Source organism: Typopeltis vanoorti, chromosome 19 (assembly GCF_054136105.1).
Source record: "Typopeltis vanoorti isolate ZY-2024b chromosome 19, IOZ_Tvanoo_1.0, whole genome shotgun sequence".
Lineage (NCBI taxonomy): Eukaryota > Metazoa > Arthropoda > Arachnida > Uropygi > Thelyphonidae > Typopeltis > Typopeltis vanoorti.
In genome coordinates, this window is record NC_143567.1 from 94,872,099 (window position 1) to 94,893,814 (window position 21,716).

General features: G+C 35.2%; 1 protein-coding gene across 1 annotated transcript in view; it reads right to left on the minus strand.

Moving 5' to 3' along the window:
- Positions 1-21,716, minus strand: part of LOC150096366 (serine/threonine-protein phosphatase 2B catalytic subunit 2-like) — a 308,592-nt gene that overhangs the window by 44,286 nt on the left and 242,590 nt on the right. The window contains exons 10-11 of the mRNA XM_090408945.1: positions 11,911-11,988; positions 886-970 (exon numbers count right to left, since the gene is read on the minus strand). Of these exons, the coding sequence (XP_090265071.1) occupies positions 886-970; positions 11,911-11,988 (163 nt within the window). The remainder of the gene's footprint in view (positions 1-885; positions 971-11,910; positions 11,989-21,716) is intronic.

Consider the following 21,716-nt stretch of genomic DNA (forward strand, 5'->3'; position numbering starts at 1 on the left):
TTTGAACTATGTTAAAAATGATTCTAATTTTGTGAATGTTTTCCAATAACAGCTTTCTTATTATTTATATTACATTTTTATGTGTTTACATGGTTATATAATCTACAAAGTATGCAGATTTAGATTATGCTAATTCATATTTGGTAATAATTATTTTCTATGCATAAATTAGAAATGCAAATTATTCCAAGGATGGAGAGTTTGTTGGTTGCAGAAATTAGTTGAAATATGACTACAAAATATTATTTTATAGGATTAATAAAGAGGAAATACTTCACAGCATTTGGCTAGAGGAAAACACACCAGAGTAAAACTGAAATATAGGTGGGTTTGATGCAGTTATGGTGCTTTAAATGTAAAGGCTGAATCAAATCAAATCTGACAAATAGACCAATTTGGAAAAGAGTCATTGATTGGAAACTACTCATGAAATCTGAGTAAGAGTGTGGTTTCTAAAAGTCTCAGGACTAGATTTATCACTTGGATAGCAGTGAACAAGTGGGATGGGTTAGCATAAGTGCTTTGCCAAGGATTAGAAGTGACAGGTATTGTGTTTAGACCTCCTAGACCTCCCATAATGCACGAGAAGATTCCCATGAAATAATAATAACTTCATTTGATAATATGTTTGTAGTTCTACTTGATGGTAAATGCTTAAAAATGCTTATCACTTGCAGAAAACAATGGAGTCTTCTTAAGTAGTAATGCTCTCAAATCAGAATAATTTCTCAGTATACTGAATTATCATGAAAGAGGATGTTTAGTTTCAGTTGATGCAATCAATCAGGTGAAATACTAATAATAAATATAATGCAACTATACAACTAACAAAACTTAAAAATTACTATTTTCTGAGTTATAACCTAGAATACAAGTACTTCATACCTCAATACAGAAAATACTCTTGCCATTTTACCAATTGCTCTAATTTTATTGCGAATTACTTCTTTTCTGACATTGGCTGGTTCAACTGAAACAAATCAAAATAAAGTTTAAACAAGGCAAATAACTAATCTTTAAATAAAGTAGTGTAAGAGAGAATGTTCATAAAAATATATACTATCTAGAACAGTGGTTCTTGAACTTTTTCAGTCTGTGGCACACTTAGTGATCAAAATTACTGTCACAACACGCCTGTGTTTTTAATGCTACTTAGTAACTATTTATTTAACTAGCTCTTAGGCCAACATTATGCCTCATGCCACACAACCATAACCAATCATGTTAACCCAAACAGCTCACAGTACTTGATAATGTAATCATTGTTGTATTACTGGTGGTTGACTGGTGCACTTTAGTTTAGCATTTACAGCAAAATAAATCAATGTTACATAAACATTAGTTTAGCAAAAGTTTTTATACAAATTATATACAAATATAATTGTATATTCGTATAAAATCAGAAGTTGAAAAACTTTTGAATCTATACTGTTCTTCCACTCTTATATTTTTTAAATCTAGTTTTGAAATCTTATTATTCTAAGTAATAATTTCAAGACACTGCTCATTAAGCTAACTATTCAGTAATAAGCATATCTTAGTGAATTTGGCTTGTCTTATGCAAGATACCATAATCATATAGTAAATTAATTTTCTAAATTCACTTAGATCTTTACCTTTCTTTCTTTTTTAAATTAACTCCATAAATTCATTGGGTCATCCATTCTTTTTTTTTTCCCATGTTCTCTAAAGGTAAAAAGGTCTGATATTTTGAGGCATTCTTCTTTTCAGCCATTTTCAGTCCACTGTTAGATGAAGGCCTCCTCCAGTTTTTCCCATCTTCTCTGTTCTTGGCTATGATTGACCAATTTTTTCCAACAAATTTTGACAGCTCATCATCCCATTTTCAGGGCGTCCTCGGTCTTGTTTCCCTTCTTTTGGAATTCACTTTGTTAATATGGTGGTCCATCGCTCGTCTTCTCTTCGGGGTAGATGTCCAGCCCATTTCCATTTTAGTCGCTTGTGATAAAGAATGATGTCTGCAATACATGTCTGGCTTCTTATCCAGGTGTTTCGTTTCTTATCTTTTAATGTGATGCCTAGCATCAGCTTTTCCATTTTTTTTTTGAGTTGTTGCTAGTTTATTTGTCAGTGTTTTTGTCAGAGACCAAGTTTCAATGACCTAAATATGTGTATGAAGAGACTCTTTCTAAGAAATAGTTTTCTATTGTTACATCCTGAATGAAGAACTTCAAAAAAGAAACAGTTCATTCAGGATTTAACAAGTCAGAAAAATCAGCTGAGAGAAAAAACTTGTACTCGAGCAGAAGAAATAAAGTATACTAACTGTAAATAGAAATAGAATTACCTCATTTTAATACAATTGTAAGACCATGTAAAGAACTTTGTGTATAAATTGGTATTATACGAATGCATCACATATACAATGAATGGGTAAATTAGATGTAAACAACAGTCCAAAGGTCACAGGCGGATGTGAGGTATTGGCAATCTTGGAAAGCAACGCACATTCGTTTCCCAGAAGATGCTGCTAGAAATCTCGTGATGCGCCAAAATTCCTGTGGACGAAGAAAGTAGCGGGCGGGAAAAGATCACAGAAAGTAAGAGGGCACTATCACAGCTAGTAACAGGGTGCTAAAAAGGGGGAAAGTGAAGGGAGAATAAAAAGGGTTTGCACCCCTTTCTCAAGGCTTTTTTTCGCCTATTTGCTGGATGACGATTCGACTTCTCCTGTGGACCGGAAGTTCCTGATGGTGTTTCTTGGCGATAGTATGATATCGGGCGGTGCGCCTTTCCCTTTGATGTCTGAATTTCTGCTGGTACTAAAGCGTGAGATGTTGGCATATGCTGTCTTTGCTCCTTCGCTGAAAGTTCCGACGGAATAATATCGCGGATGTATCCTATGAACCGGCAGTAGAAACGAGGATGGCCCGAAACAGATCGAGAATAGACAAGGGAAAAATGCCAGGTGCAGAGCATAGCTTAATTTGATGACCATAGTGACCCGCCACATGGACGCAGGCTTATGGAAGAATCAAAGGATAATTCACAAAAAGAAGGAGAGTTCAGACGGACCTGGAGATCCTGCCCCAAGAAATGGTAGAGTACAGATTTTGTTGTATAATTACCCAGTTAGTAAAAGGGAAAGATCATTGTAGTGTGTAATAATCGAGTATGGACAGTATTTAAGAAGTTTAAGTGATTATTTAGCAGTGGCTAATGTCCATAAGACAAATTGTCTGGAATGATCATAGATGATTATGACTAGTTTAATGTGCAAGATTAACATAGTGGGTAGAATATTGATTAGAAGTGTATAATGTGTATATTATGTGTGTTTAATCTCTAACTCAAAAGAAGGATTTATTGTTCATGCATTAGAGTATTAATCAGTTTGATACAGTTTGATTTAGCATGTCATTGGATTAATTGAAAATGAGATTGGTCCAAGTGTATGTGTCTTCGGATTCCAATAAATATGTTTTTTTCTTCTATACTTGAGTTTTGCCTGTGATATGAATCAAAACTACCACTCATTAATCTGAACCACAGCGGGGGAATTGAAAGAAAGGTATGACATGTTGTTATAAAGGTTACGACTGCAAACCAGAATTTACTTAGCCACAGTAAAGCATTTAATTTATGAGTTTAAGCACTAAATTTATTCACCTATGTGCACCAAACGTCTGGAAAAGTCTCCCTGAATAAGAGTCCCCTCTATTCTAAGATATTGGCTGGCACAGCTTTAAAAAATAAATTTGTCAATATCTGAAGAGGAGACTGCCCAAGAAAGAAATTAGAGGATTAGTTTCTTTTAGCAAGGAATAACCTTTATCAGTCAGGGTAAGCACGTGAGTAAAATTAGGAATTGGCTAGAGATATAGAATTTGCTTTCCTTATAGAATGAACACGTAACAAGTAATACAGATATTAGTCAGGGAAATTTTGTAGGTCTTGTAGTCATTGTAGAGAGGTAAATTCATAAAGAAAGAAAGTAAATTATTTTAGGAAAAGTAACGACATAACAATGGCACAGACGACAATATTTAACACTATTTTTATATTTTTTGGAGCTACAAAATGATTAAACATGATTTCAGTTTTTTCTTTATTTATTTTTAGACCAACTTTTCTGCTTTCATTATATAGATCTATCATTATATTAAGGTCTTCTGGAGTGTTTGCAAATTTTATGATATCATCTGCATATCTTAGGTGTGTTGTTTTTATTAATTTTTATACCAAAATTTGTCCAGTTTATATTATTAAATATTTCTTGAAGGACTGTTATGAAGATTTTTGGTGATAGAGAGTCTCCTTGTCGGACACTTTTTTCAATCAGTATTCTATTGCTACTCGTGTGAAGTTGGATTGTTGCTGCAGTGCGATATTTTTAGTATAGTGGTCCATCACTCGTCTTCTTTTCTATTTCCTGGAGGAGGTCTGTATATTCTCCAGGAACTTCCTGATTCTGAAGTGCCTTGATTATTGCATTGGTTTTGATGGAGTCAAATGCTTTTTCATAATCAATAAATGCTAAACGTTGATTTGAAAAGTAATAACTGTTTGTTATTACTTTTGTGAGAATTTTATACAGATTAGACAGAATACTAATCGGTCTATAGTTCTTTACTTCTTCTTTTGAGCATTATTTTTTCGAAATCATTCCACCTTCATTATTAGACCTGCTTCACTGCCCTCATTTTCCATTTCCCATATTCACTATAAATAATTCTTTAAATTGATCATGCTTCTCATGCATATTTATTTGAAGCCTGTTATCATTCCAATTTAGTTGAGTTTTTATTAATACTTTTTGTTCACTTCTCCAATTTTATTTCTACTGCAGCTATTAATGGTTTGTGATATGAATTACAATCAGCACTAGAATAAGTTTTAATCTGAGTTTCTAAACCTGTTTTTAATCATTATATAATATGATTCCTTATCAGGTGTTATAGCCCTTTTAGGGGGCCATGTGCTTCACAGTACTGAGCTGTGTTGGTAGGAAACAAATACATCTGATTGCACAAGGAAGGATTACTTATCTTTTTAAGACAGTAGACAATGAGGTGTCACCATAGATTTCAGGAAAAGACTCAATAATTGATAACATTAACACAAAATTCAATAAACAGTGAATTTTAGTTCGACAAATTAAAAAAAAATCAGCTTCTATGCTTAATGCACTTAAACATTTAATTAGTTTAGACATGTACTCTGAGCACTTTATGTTAAACAAAAATTTAAATAGTTTACCTTTGATTCATAAGGAATTAAACTTGAAGTGACATCTAAAGTTCTAACGAACAAACTAGATGTTACACATACATTCACATGCCGAACTAAACTTTTGTTCATGAGGAAGTCAGTTCCTAGGTGTGAGTGCAATTTTACCAACAGCGAGAAAATCAGCTAGTCTCACCAGCATCCAGCATGTTGCAGTATTCTTCATGGGGGGGACACATTTCTTCTGGCCTTCTGTATGATAATTATTTGGAATCATACTCTACTTTTTTATGTGGTTCCCACCCACAAAGTGTTTTTCATAAAACTATAATACATTTAAACAGTGGGCAGGCTAATGATTTTTTTTATTATTAATTTTATATTTTTTATATTCTTTTAAATTTATGTTTTACACATTCTAGAAACCCTGTCCTGGAGACCAAACATGGAACTTTTCGAAGCCATTTCAAGCTTCCAAACAGGCTAAGCAGCAGTCTCACACCAGGCACTGAAATTTATCTCCCATCTAAAGGCAATCACAAACATGCATACCCAGAGCAGGATTCGAACCTCCCATCTGTTGGTTGGAGAGCAAATGTGCTAACGACTCGACCAACATTAGGTTCTCAAACTTGGCTTGAGAACATAATATTCTGAGTGACGAATTTATACTAGGAGTTTCTTCCTTGGAGATTTTTAATATCTTATAGACTTCTTATAGATTCCTTGTTTTCTTTCTGTTGAATTATGTATCAGCACTGCTTTTGGGAGTATGGCACTCATTTTGAGTACTTATCTCTTCTTTGATATTTTGCTGAACACTTATAAGCAGATAGCATATTCAAATTCTTTGATGGAATCCTTCCTAACAGGCACTATTGACTGAAATTCCAACAGAGATTCCATTATTACACTCCCCTCCTGCTGCTTCTCCCCCTGCTGTCTCTTCTCTTTGTGTCTTCTTTCTTATATTATAGAGGACTCACATATATTAATATATTCATTACATAGCACACCATAAGTCATGATTTGCTATTCAATAAAATTTGTTAGTTTAGGTGAGAATTCAATTAGTTTTTCACTTCAGTCATTTCTTTCTCCCTGATCCAAAATTTTCCCATTATATTTTCATATCACATTGCCAACTTTGGCATTCATTTCATCCATCACTATCAAGAACTCGGCTGTTTTTAGTAGTTTTAATGATGCCTATCTTTTCATACAATCTCTTAATTGTATCATCAGGGGGTGGCTAATGCAAGTACGAAACTGCAAATGTTCACAAAGGATGAACAAAGCACAACTCCGTACCACACGAGTATCAATTGTAAACTGACTGACAGAACCTGTGATGCATTGCTGTTGCTAATGCTTGGAACTTCAGGATCAAACAAGTGAATGTGCAACAATAAAACTGCTAAAACTAATTACTAAGTTTTTGTTTTTTTCCACAAATCGGCTTTTTGCATAAACAGTCTTATTTTTTTTATTATTGTCATTGGGATACAATGCGCCCCTTCAAATCACCCAATGCGCCCCTTTTCACACATGAACCATAGGTTGGCCATCCCTGATCTAGATGATCTAAGGTAGAGGAATATATTTATAACATGCATAAACTGATTGGTGTGGCTTTCAGCTTAATCATAATTATTCTGTCTGAGATGGGTCAGAAACCATTTAAATGTTTGAAGAATAACTGTCCATTACAATTTCTGTTCCATTTGCATGCTTGCTTCCACATGTGAGTAAGCTCACGTGTAAGTACTTACCTACCTGTCTTTATCTCTCCAGATCCTGTCTATCTAGCCTCACTTATTCCAACAATATTGATGTTCATTTCATCCATTTTTTGTTTAATATTTTGTAGTTTGAAATAAACTTCTTAAATTCCATGTTACTATGTGCATTCTAGCTTCCCTAATTTAAAAAATTTTGGCAACATCAGATGCCAAAGGCACTGAAGTGTTTATTCTAATCTCACCATTCTTGTGACTTTCACATCCTAGCCTCTTTGTTGTAGTTGGAAATAGATAAGGGCACAGGGGTCCTACCTCCTGGTCTGTTATCACGCTTTTATTTTAAGTGTCAAACTTGAAAGAGAACATGTATATGAAAGAAAGAAAGTGTATTCATAATATGAAATTATCGCATATTTCATTAAATATTTTGAACAGGAACTTAATGTCCACCATTAACAATGCAGCAAGCGAATTCAAAATGTAAAAAATACAACAATTTTATATTTATAGCAAGAGCAGCCACAAGCTGAAAAGAAGATAACATCCGATTAGTTTAAAACTAAATAATCCCCATTCCAACTTTATCTTGTAGCCTGACTTTATACTTAAGATGGTACTATTCATATAGGCTTGTTCTTTACAAAATGCATGTCTACAGCTGATCAGTATTTGTGCTTGACTTATCTTAAAATTTTCTGTTTGCATTTATGTCACTCATTATCTTTACAAAAGACTATTTTGCATGTTTATAGATTTTCAAGCAGCCTGTTTCAAATCACAGTCTTTAGTTGGTTTCATTTGTACTAGGCTATGTTTTTAAGAAATAACCACCGTCATAGAAGATAATAATAATGAAATAAAAGTTGAGAAACAATAAAATAAAACTTGAAGAGAAAAAAAATGCAAGCTAACATAAAACCCTATAGGGTACTAAATATGTGTTGCTAGTATTCTTCCACATGTAAAAAACAGATGGGATAGAAATAATTTATTGACTTTATTGGCTAAATTTTATTTTATTTTTTAAATGATAACTGCAGACATGAGACATTGTTCAGCCTGTGGTACATTAGTACTGTAGATGGAAAAGAAAGAAAACATTTCTTAACATTGGATATGACAACCTGAAGATTGTACTTTTCAGACAGCTGTAGAAATAAATTTCTTAAGGAATGAACAAAGAGGAAGAAAAATGTGTTCTGTGTGTTTGGAGTTGAACTACAAAGGAGTGTTTGAATTACTGCTGCACATGTTATAACAGCCTTAGAAGGGAGCAGGACAATTATTGATGTCATGTTTGGAGAACAGTAACTACAAAAATATTTGTAGAAAATGTAAGCAGTTGATTAATGACCCATCTCTCACCTTTTCACTCCGCTTTTAAGTTCAATTACTTCTTCAATTTCAGCTACTTCTGTAGTTAGTCAAGTGTTTTAAGGAGCTCTTACGGTACCAGCACACCAAATTTGAAAACAGTATTCAATGACTTTGAAGAAAAATAGAAATGACAAAGACATTATGACAAAAATTATAAATGGAAAAACTTTCGTAAATTTTTGTTACAGGTACAGAATTTTGCATCTGAATGGTTCAAAGGAACAAAAATGCAATTAAAAAAATGAAAAAGCACATTACAATATGAGATATAACATGTATGAGGAGAGGATTAGCATCCAAAGTGAAAAAGTAATTAATCTCTAAAATATATATATATATATAGAAAATTAATATTTATACCGACTAGAACCTGAGAAAGTATAACACAAAAAAACTTTAATGAATCACAACTAGTTTCATCGGTGTTCCGACTTCTTCAAGTGAGTAAGAAATAACACAAAACTTATAAAACTAACAAGGTAAAAAACAAAACTGGAACTCATGGGAACTCATTTGAACTCAACTTCCTGAAAAGCACCTTCTTAAATAATGGATATTCATCTCGTAACATCACTAAACGTTTGAGACCACGTCAACGACCTCGACAAGAAGATGAATCCAACCCTATCACTCACATCCAGTTACCATTTATTAGCTCTCTTACTCCAAAACTAGCTAGGATTATGAAGAAATTCAACATAAAGACCAACTATACCACTGCCAAAACCAAAACACAACCAACTGCATTTTCCAGGTGTTTATAAAGTTATGCAACTGTGGTCGACCTTATTTTGATCAGAGAGATAAATCTATTTCACTACGTCTTGAGGAACATAGACGTGACATCTCCTACAGAAGAACACGAGCAAATGCCCTTTCCAGTCATGTTCTTTTCTCCATCAACTCTAACCTAGAAGAACGTCAAATTGATTGGGACCGCATGACCAATTTGTATATATGCAATGATGAATTTGAAAGACAAATTGTAAAATCCAAAGAAATAGTTCTGGACCCTTCACACATGAACAACAACCTGAACTACAGTTTGCCTGATTCCCATAGCACAGTAAACCAGTACTGGCACTCTAAAATCAGCTGCCACTCACATTCGACTCACGGTAACAATAGCACACGTTCACCAATTCAAATATGACTGTTGCTATTCTTTTTCATTTTATTAAGCTGAAAAGTCCATGTTTTTTACTTGTTAATTTTATAAGTTTTGTGTTATTTCTTACTCACCTGAAGAAGTCTGGACACCGATGAAACTAGTCGTGATTCATTCAAGTTTTTTTGTGTTATACTTTCTCGAGTTCTAGTCAGTATAAATATTAATTTTCTAAATGTATACATCCCGAGTCAATAATAATAATAATAATAATAATAATATATATATATATAAAATAAAATATATAATAATAATAATAATAAAAATAAAAAACTGCAATGGTGAAACAAAATTGGGAAAGTTTGAGGCAGTCATTCTTATTTCAATCAGACTAATGAATGAACTTCAGAACTTTCTTATCCAATCTTTCCATTAAAAATAGGTTTTATGCATCACTTTAGTCTTTTTCCAAAAGATTCTATCTTGAAGATACAAAAGAGATTTCATTTGTCTGACTAATGAAAAAGAATTTATTCCTGCTGTGCTAAATATTCTACAGCAAATCTACCCATCTGACTATAATATAAAAGACCACAAGCACAAGGAACCAATGTGATGGGACAGAGAAAACAGTTGACATTTCAGAGAATGTAAATAATGTAAAAACATTGCTAATTTGTGAACAGAACAGAAGCAGATCTGGAGACTTACATAAATATCCTTTTGAGGAGAATAAGGATGGAGGCCGTTAATTTAATATGCTGCTATTCTTGATGTAAAAGAGCTTCAGTGGAATAAAGTGTGTGAACATGAGTTACTAAAGTTTTTGATAATGCCAGACTTTCGAGAAGGATGATGAAGATGGTGTGTGGCATTGATGTATCTTTCTGTATTGGTTTTATTCCTATAGACAGAAAACTGTAAATAAACTGCCATCATCTGTCTTAGGATTAGAGAATCTAAGAATGGAAGACTATTATTGGGTTCTACTTCTAAGGTGAATCTGATTCTAGAATGGATAGAGATGGAAGAGATTTTTCTTTGAAAAATATCTAATCCCAACAAGAAAGAGTTCCAAACTACAAATATGTCCTCTGCATAACATAATCAAATAGAATGTGGAGTGTTTAATATATGCTGTTCAAAGTGTTCCACATAATAGCTGTTCAGAGTAGGAGATTGGAGAATCTATTGCTGTTACCATTATTATTATTATTTGATATTATGTGTGCAAATTTGACAGATATTTATCAAATTTGATGAATATCTGGACTGCCTACAAAGTCCATTACACGTCTAAGCTTGAATATAGTTTCTCTTTAAACTAATACTTCGCTAACAGATAAATTATTACAAAAACATTTGTCTATCATGAAATTACATAATTTTGCTATTAATGCACTGCATTATTGCTCTTGGTGAGAATTTTCTCTCATATAATTAAATCAATTGAAGGAAAGCATGAAGTGATTCATAATCAATACCTCAGTAAACATACTTATGGCATGAAAATAACACCCAGTTTTGGAACTTCGTTATGCTTGTCTAGAAATTATATTCTTGCTTAATCCTTTATCCAAGTATCAATGGAGATACTTGGTTTGCACATGAAGTTTCTCCATGGCCAGGCTCCTTGTAAATGTCTTGAGACAGAAGGAGAACAGCTCCTTATATAGCTTCTAGGTCATCCCCCAGAAGCTGTATAAAGGAGGTGGGTGGGTGAGGAGTACATTTTTTGCATGGAGAGTAATGGTAACTGGAATGAAGTGTGGTGTGTACAGAGACAGTGAATGCATTTAAATCAAGGTATGATGAGCTGTGCATGTGAGTGGGACCTCCTGTGATGAGTATCTTGACCCAATGGAGGTCTGATGATGATAATAATATACAGAGGCTGCTGGCTTCAACATCAACTGCCCCAGTATTTCATAATGCAAAGTGACACTGCCCAGACTGGTTTTGATCTTTACTGAAGTTTCATCAGTGAGATTTCATCAATAATTCCTCCACTCTCTGCTAAAATCCACTGAAATACACACAATTAGCAACCTTCCTCTTTTCTTTCAATTTCAATGCCAGTTTTAATTGAGAAATTTTTGAACATAAGTTATTGCTTCCATTTAATTTACACAACTCAATGAGCAAGTACTGCTATACATAATATGCTGAAAGACCTAGATTCAAATCCCACTTGAGGAAGGGAAAAAAAATTATTTCTTTGTTATGTTTGCCATTATTTTTTCCCCACCAAACAACTTAGGTATTTTCCTTCTGCTGTTCCTCTGAATAGCTTTCCTGGTACATGGACAACAGTTCATAGAGCTAAGAGAAATGGGAATAAAGAATGTGAAATGGTTAGGATGATCTTATTTGTGTGACACTGCACCTGAAAACATAAAGATGATTATTTAATTTAAAGATTCCAAGCATGAATTACAGTTCATTACATTCTATTATATATTAAAAAAAAAAAAAAGAGAAGCACATGCATACCTTCAAATGATTCCTCTCCATCAGACATCAGTTCATCATCAGAACAGATACTCAGAACATTGACGAGCATTTCAGTTACTGAAATAAGAATAAGTGAAAATTAAATACTCAAAATACATATAATAAAAGTGAAATTATTAATTAAAGTTACTAAACTGTGAAGTCAAATTATGTTAAGATCAAAAGTAAATAAAATACTTCTGTAATGCATTTTTAGTTCTCCAAAGAGAGTAGTGAGCAGGTGGTGTTCTTTTAGCCTCAATTTTTGTAGCAACTCACCACGTCATGCTAGAATGAGAGATGTTTCTAATTCTACCTGGTCTTTATAAGTATATACTCAAGTGTGTTCCACAGTCAATTTTGCTGAGTACATATGAAAATATATTAAATTCTTAAATGCATTTGTATATTTTTAAACAAATTCACTAGTCAAATATCCAGCTAATTCAGTTATCTAGTCACATAATCCTATCAAGCGATTTTTCAACTACTGGTGCTTTGTTTTATCATTTATGTATGTATATATTATGTATATATTTATGTATTATAAGACATACTGTTAACTAAGATAGTTTTTAAAAATAGTACAAAAAATTGGCAGAACAGAGCAGCATCGAAAGCCAAGGATAATGATAGCATAGAATCCAGAAATGAGAACCTTTATATTATTATTATACGGGCACCTCCATAAAGTCCGAAGACTGATCGCGGGAGAACCAATCTATCCATATCATCTATCATACTGCTCTGAACCCATTAACAGAAAAAGCACTCATAACTGATTGTGGCAACCATTCCACTCATTCACCACTCTCCAAGCAAAAAATCTAGTCTTCACACCCTATTGACCACACCTTTATTCAACTTCCAAGGATGACCCTCTTGTTTTGGTCATTTTAGCCAAAAGCTGAAACATTTCCCTTGCATCTTTCCTATAAAATCCTTTAAGCAACTTAAATTTTTCTATCATATCCCCTATCAACCAACTTCTGCAATCCACACAACCTTCAATCTATCCTCATAGGATACATCACATTCGACAGGCGACTCACCATCTTGGTCACTCGCCTCTGAATCCTCTCCACCACTTCCACATCCCCAAGAAACCCAGGGTATCATACTTGAGCACAGTAATCCAGATGTAGGCATATCAAGGTCTTATAAAGAGGAATTACAACTTTCTTATCTCTACTTGTTAATGTGTTCTTCACTAGCCAAGTAATCTTATGTGCTACCTTAGTAATGTGTCCTCTAAACTTTAACTCTCTGTCTACCACCACTCATAAATGTCTAGCTTCATCTATTTCTGGAGTACAGTGCCATCAATGTGATAAACGGCCTGTAATCTATTTATCCCAAAATGCACAACTTTACATTTCTCGACATTAAACTGACACCCATTTTGCCCATACTGACAGCCCATTTAAAGTGTCCTGCAAGCTCTACACAATGCGATGATTAACTATACTCTACCTAATTTTGCATCATCAGCAAACAACTGAATATTTCCTTTCAAGTTATTTCCTATATCATTTATGTACAAATTAACCACGCTACCGGCCAAGACGTCTATAGACGTCAACGTTACTATGGATGTGAAGTGCATATTAAAATTGTAATACCATTGATATTACATTGAAATATATGATGGATACGAAGCATATGAGGATGTGTATTTGATCCATAATGGCCGGTAAGGTGGTTAAACAGCAATTGTCCCAGCACTGAACCTTGTGGCACATCACTAGTCACCTGCTTTTGTCTCGATTCTGCCCTCTCCATATATCACTTTTTGATATCTGTCCAGCAGCCACCCTCTTATCCACTTAAACAGTGTCATATCCAACACCATTTGTTCTAATCTATATAACAGTGTTCCATGTGGTATTCTGTCAAATGCCTTTACAAAATCCAGCAAAATTATCGTGTAGCCATTTCCTTCATCCAACTCAGCTGTTACTCTATTATAAAAAGTTAGTTAATTACTAAGGCATGACTGACCATTCACAAAGCCATGTTGACCCTCATACAGTATCATATTATCTACCCATTCCTGAATTCTCTTTTTTACCAATTTTTCTAATACTTTTACCACCTTGCTTGAGATACTGATTGGTCTATAATTTGGTACTGTAGTCTTAGAATCTCCCTTATACAAAGGAATAATTTTGTCCTCTTTCCACTCCCTTGGAACTCTACCAGAGCCGAGACTTAAATTAAACAGCTTAGCCAGAGGCATTGCCAGTTCCCTTGCACATTCTCGCAAAACCCAAGCTGACATTCCATCTAATCCCACAGCTGTATTTACATTGAGATTCTGCAATATCATAAGGACCTCCAATTCATCTACCTCTGTTCCTACATTAGTGTCTGTCACATAGGTTAAAGTAGTAACCTCATTAGGAAGATATATATGCTTGTAAAGTGGTCACTCAGTAACTCGACTATTTTATCTATTTCCGTCTCCTCGTGACCATCATCACTCATTAAGGTTAGTCTTCCATAGTCATTCTTCCTCTTACTTGCCACATAATGAAAGAACTCTTTGGGATTTCCTTTGGCCTGCTCGACTAAATTCTTCTCATAATCTGATTTCGACTTCCTTGCCTGAGTCTTGTACTCTTCGTGAGTACTGGTCACCTTTCTCTTTATATACCTTCCACAGCATTTCTTCTTCTGCAGCTTGTGCTTAATGATATTACTCATCCATCTAACTCCTACCCGATTAACCCTCCTTACCCGAGGTATACAATTTAATACTGCTTCCTCTAGATGACCCTTAACTATATCCCATGCACTATTAACATCCTTACTCTGCAGTGTTTTATGCCATGGTACAGATTTAAGCTTCTTCCTAAGCATGTCACATAATCACCTGCCTTGTAGTTCCACAAATACCCCTTCTTGATAAAATATTCCTCATGTTTCACAATTTCCCAAGTCAAGACCGCACGGTCACTTTCACCAATTTGAGGCAATGTTGTCAACTTGGTTATGGATAGCTCTTCTGATCCTATGACCAAGTCCAATACTCTCCCACCCATAGTCCTCTCCATCATATGATGCCTTAAGTAATTATCTCTCAGCAGGTGTATAAATTCTATTTCCTTTCTGCTATGTGATCTTTCTTCCTTCCAGTCTGTATCTCCATAGTTGAAGTCCCACACAATAATCACTCGACCTGTACTCACTGTACTAATTTGGCGATGAATTCCCTGACGGGAACACCCTCCCACCTGTCTCCTATTCTTTTTGGTTGCAATTCATCTGCTATCATCAACAATACTCCTCCCCCATCTTATCTTCTCTGTCTTCCCTGAAAATAATAAGCCCTTCACATTCAATCCTTGTAACTACACCATCTGCTGTTAGCCAAGTCTCACTAATGCCTATAACTTTTCACGAGGTTGCACTAATCAATGCCAAAAACTCGTCCCTCTTGTTCCTGATACTTCTGGCATCAGCATATAGAAATGGCAACATCCCTTTATTCCCCCACACAGCTTTACTTTCTGAATTTACTAACCTATTCAATATTTTTGCTTGAGAAACTAGATTCCTCACTTGGTAATTCTCACACTCACTCACTTCACTGTTGCCTTCACACAAACTCACTAGCTTCCACCCTAATTGCTTATGTCTCCTACCATGCTATGAATTTGTACGTCAGCATGCTTGGTGAACAAAGCTCTTTCCAGATATCTAACACCAAAATCATTCAGATGCAGTCCATCTACATTGTACAAATCCTTCTTTCCTTGAAACAGAGACCACAGATCCACAAATTCTACATCATTCCTTTTGCACAATCTACATATATCTGGGGTTTTTCCTTCCGCAAGCAGGCAAATCAGCCTCGTGAACACACGCATCTATAGATATAGGACACAATGGGAGGCACAGGGCTAGCCACCCTTATCCTTGGGATGGGTACAGCTTGGAAGGGCTTAGGACAGCTCCGTAACAGGCCAATGGCTTAATACAAAAAAGGGAAAAAATTTCTTTTGATTTTTTTTCTTTTTATGGTGCAAAAACATCAAAGGTCATATTGCACCAGGACATGGGTCACAGCAGTGCATATGGTAATTGGTTAGTACAATCACAAATAACCATGCCCTTGGTGGGATCTGAATCCGCAGTCTCTTGGCTGGAGAGTGGATACACTAACCACTCAGCCAACCAGGCCAGCAAGGAACAAAGAGAAAAATTGAGATAACTTAGGGGAGACAGAAAAGAAAAAAAAAACATGTAAAGGTCAGGTACATTATGTAAAAAAATGACAATGAGTCTGGTTATCATACACAAATGAGTGGTGCTGTCAGAGATATGATAACTATCATCACCTACATTTGGATATAGGCCATGGAAAAGTTTGAAGAAACTTTCATAGTTCTTCTTGACATTTCTCAGGCATATATCAGGATTCTAGGGTATGTGGGAACAGAGGACTGCTAAGCAAACTAGAATCCTATTATCTGTCTTCTATTCATTGCAATGGGTGACCAAATTCATTCTCTTTTCATCACTACATTTGATGTTAGATGGTGCTGGTATTAATATCTGGCTCTTTATACTTTCACCAACTCTCTTCTTCCCGCACAATTTTATCCATAGTTTTACTGATGATAGTGCATTCTATTTTTCTCCTTCAAGTGAAGAAACATGTAGTGCACAAATCACTTGAAGTTTCAAGATCTTTCAATAATGCCATAGATTCTTAATCACCTTGCTATTCTTTAGTGTGGTGAGAATAACCTTCTGAATCTCAGTTCTACCAAAACATGTCTTATTTCTAAGAAATCTCACTTCACTTTCCCTTACTTTTAATACTTAGATCTCTAAATAAGATCACATTTCTCATAGGCTAACTTACACCTTTAGCTTTTCCTAATACAAACACATCTCAGTCACAGCTTCTACAGCTGCAGGTAAAAATGTAGTTTTATGCTCAGTATGCAATTTCTCACCTGATACTGTATAACTCCCAAATCTGTCCAATCCTTGAATACTATTCACTTCCACCCCTGATCTTATCCCATCATATTCTTCTCCTTCCCCAAAAATTTCTATCTTTCACTTCCCTCCCAAAGAATTCTCTGCCCACTCTTAAAAAATCTGGGTGGGTCGATAATTCTCCCACATCCCTCTATCTCCACATTTCCAACTCCCATTCCTTTCAGTCATACTTTAATAGCAGATAAATGTATATCGACATATGCCAGATGCTGCTATATAAAAAGACAACCAGCAACATCCTACAAAGGTATGTCCGAATTATTCTTTCTCTGTCTGTCTTTGAAACATTAGTAATGCCTTAAAAATTGAGTAAAATGTCAATGACATTATAAAAAAAAAAAAGCGTACTCCTAACATAAAAATAATATTTATTAGAGGAGTAACAAGGAAATATTACCTATTTACTCTAATCGTGAAGATACTTCACACGCAAGCTGTTTGCTTAAACTTGGGTACAGGATAGGAACAAGAATAAAATTTCTTGTGTGTTATAATTTACTTGATATACCAAGAAAATACTTAATTTATCAATCAAAAAATCTTTTAACAATTACCTCTGATTCAGAGTATTTTTAAAATAAGTGATATATCCATGAGGATTACAAAGACCAGGCAAGGAGCTTGGTTGGTAAAGGTAGCAAAAGTGAAGTATGAGCAGCAGTTAGCTAATGAAGCCAAAAAAGAATCCTAGGAAGTTCTTTCATTCTTGTGAATGTGACATCATGGAGAGAGTTTGAGAGCAGTTGATGATGAGGAGAGACTGACTGTAAGTGAGCAGGAGGTATATGGGGAGTTGAGCAAACTCTATGTTAATAAGGCTCTGGAACTTGATAATATATCACCACATATTTTGAAGGAATGTACAAGGGAGTTGGCATCTGCTTTGACATATTTTTTAATATCAGTCTTGAACTGGGTCGAGTTCCAAAGGAGTGGAAGGAAAGCAAGATTGTGCTGCTTCATAAGGGAGAACTCAAGCATCAAATTATAGGCCCATCTGTGTGTCAGATGGTGTGGTTAAGGTGTTGCAGAAGCTGGTGAGAACTAGGATTCAGAATTGGGTTGACAACAATGGTATTATCTTTGATGGACAGCATGGATTTGCTAAAGGGATATCATGCTTTAGTAATCTACCTTATTTATTACAATAAGGTGATGGCTTCATTGGACAGACGAGACTGATACACAGTAGATTTTGCAAATGCTTTTGAAAGATTACTACTGTTAAGTTGATAGTCAAATTAGAATGGATGAGGTTGGATATTAGATTAGTGCATTGGACTGGATTACATTTATTCTTAAAGATGCAGTTTATTTTTGGAGACTGGCTATCTGATAGGCATCGGCAAGTTGTGTATGAGAGAGCAATATCCCGAAAGAGGAAAGTCACTAGTGGTGTGCCTCAGGGGTCTGGTTTAGGGCCCACTGCTGTTTAACCAGCATGTTAATGATATTAGAGAGGATTTGGATGGGGATATTCAGTTGTTTGCAGATGATGCAAAGTTGGGATGTACTATGAAGAGTAGAGCAGATATTGTGGCCATACAAGAAGACTTTAATAGATTGAGTGAATGGGCATAGGAGTGGGGATGCCAGTTCAATGCTGCAAAACATATTGTTTTAAATTTTAGAAACAAAGATAGGATGTAGAATTTACGCTTGTTGGAGATATATTTTGGAGGTGGAGGATATAGGATATCTTGGGGTGATGGTGGATAAGGATTTAAAATTCAGAGGACACATTGCCAAATTTTGAGAACAGCACAACGAATTTTGGGAATGATGCAGAGGACACTGACTTGTAGAAGCAAGGAGATTTTTGTTCCGTTGTGTAAGGCCCTGATTAGGCCACCATGGACTACTGTGCAGATTTGGTCATCTGGTTTTCAAAACAACAAAGAGATGTTGGAAAGGATCTAGAAACGACTGACTAAAGGTAGATTCTGATCTCTGGAAAGTTGAATATGAGGAAAGGTTGAGAAGATGCAATCTACAGAGTCTAGTGGATAGGAGGAGGGGTGATAAAGAGCTACAAGTTAATAACAGGTTGTTATAGGATCAATGTTGAAGAGATTTTGGAAATTATATAAGGAGGGTGTGAGCAGGGGAATGAGAAGCAGTTTTTTTGCATGCAGGGTTGTGAATGATTGGAATGCCTGACCTGAGAGTGTTGTGTCTGCAGAGAATTTGAGTGGGTTTAAGGTGCAGTATGATGATCTGTGTGTATGACAAAAGGACCTCGAAGATGAGTCTCTGACTCCGTGAGATGTTAGGGTAGTAGTGATGATGATGATAAGAATAATATCATTTTACTACTTGTGTATGGAAAATATATGATTTTTGCTTTTTTTCATGTTGGGTAATGCTGCTGAAAGATAAGTAATTTTTTCAAATTTTGGCTAATAATACTGAGTTAGTTTATTGTAGTTTGTATTTTTTTTTTTTTATAAGTGTGCATGATAGATAGTTATTTAGATGTTAAGTAAAACATGTATATTTGCTTTAAGTACAGGTATCCCTCGATTAGGAGTGCTTAAGGGTCAAAGCCGAATAACTGAGAGGAAATCTCCATTTAAAGGAATGCGGAGAACCGACCAGGGCTTCTGACCTAATGTCCAATCCTCACCTTCTCGTGGTGCACCTTGTTGGGTATCTACCTGGATACTGAACGAACGAGGATGGGCTGGCAATTTGGGATTTAGCCGACCAAATTTAATTCTTATTGGCTTAAAACAAATTACAAAATGATGGTACAACATGACAAAATTTCATGCTGGCTGAGGCGCCGCCCGGTTAAACAAGCCCCTGTTGTTTTCACCAGGGAACTAGGGTGAACAGCGAAAAGTCAGCTACTGAAACAAATCTGAAAAAACACCCCATCTCAACATCACCAGAGTTAAAGATCGGTACTATCAACATAAGAAGCCTGAATGACAAAGAAATGGAGCTAGCTGAGGAATTAGATAAGTACCAGATCGACATAATAGGGATGACTGAAACAAAAAAGGCAAAAACTGGTGAGATCTTTCTGAGCAATAAATACAAAATATTATATTCAGGCAATGACAATCAAGGAAAAGAAGGAATAGCCATTGTATTCGACACTAAATACGAGGCTAATCTTCTTGAATGGCAGGCAGTCTCAAGTAGAGTAATGTGGGGAAATATCAGAATCGGGAACTGCACAATGAGACTTATTTGTGCCTATGGTCCCACAGAAGGTTCTACTAAGGTAGATGTGGAGGAATTTTTTGAGGATTTAGAGAAAGCATCTGACACAATGAAAAAGGAAAAGTTGGTCCTTGTTGGGGATCTGAATAGCAGAGTAGGAAATGATCGTCAGACATACAAAAATATATTGGGAAATTTTGAAAAAAAGAGCAAAGCTAATAATAATCACAAATATTTGTTGAATTTCTGCTCAGGACATGGACAGGTTATTACTAACACAATGTTCCACATAAAAATGTGCACAAATTCACATGGAGAGAAGAGGCAAGAAATAAGAAGAAGTCTCATTAACTATGTTATTGTTGAAAGTGATGTTTTCTCCCTGGTGCAGGACACCAGAGTGTACAGAGGATTATGAAACTGGAAGTGATCACTATTTAGTCTTGAGCAGGATAAAATTGAATTTCATATTGAAAAAAATAACATGTAAGAAAGTTTTAAAGCGAATAAAAGTTGAGCAGCTCTCAGATGTGAACAGTAGACTAAAATACACAAAGATTATTGAAGAAAAAATGAGAGTTTGAGAACAGTAACCAAACTTTAGAGATTCAGTGGAAAGCCTTGAAGAAAACCTTGATTGATTCGGGCAGAGAGGCATGTGGTGAGGTTGTCTGCAAGGATAGAAAAATCAGAACTCCATGGTGGACAAAGGAAGTTAAAGCGGCAGTGCAGGAAAAGAAGAAAGCATATCAAAAGTTCCTGGCAAATAAGTCAGCTTGTGCTCTTAGAACAAATGTAAGAAAGCTAAAAACTGTGTAAAACTAGCTAAACAAAAGTCATGGAAGGATTTGGCAATAATATAGAAAATAAATATCAAGAAGGTGGCAAAATATTCTGGAGGTTGTTGAAGCTTAGGAATGGAGGAAAGAGTACTGTAAAAGGAGTTAGAGATGATAAAGGTGACATGAAAACGGCAGAAAAAGATATCCATGAAGTATGGAGTAATTACTTCGAGAAATTGCTAAATGAAACAAGCAGTGATAGCACAGTGGTAAAAAACACTCAACAGGCATACAGTCAGGAATACATATCCATACTTGAAGTAGAAAAAGCTATCAAAGGCTTAAAAATGTGGAAAGGCAGCAGGAGTAGATGATATTCAACCAGAAATGCTGAAGTATAGTGGTATAAAAGTCTTACAGTAGCTTAACTGCATAGTACAAAAGGCCTGGACAGAGGGACGAATTCCCGATGATTAGAGTAGAGCTGTCATAGTACCCATATATAAAAAGGGAAATAAAATTGAATGCGAGAATTACAGAGGTATTTCCCTACTGAGTGTTCCTAGTAAGATATATGCAAGTATACCTGAGAAATGGCTGAGAAGAATTGTAAAAGAAAAGCTTGGTGAAGAACAAGCTGGATTCAGACCAAATAGAGGCTGTCAGGATCAGATCTTCACTTTACGACAAATAGTGGAGAAATCATGGGAATATAACAAAGATCTCTATTTAAGTTTTGTCGATCTGGAAAAGGCATATGACATGGTGCCAAAGAGAAGCTATTCAATATGCTGCAGTTAATATGGTGTCAATTGGGGCATTATATCGAGCAATACT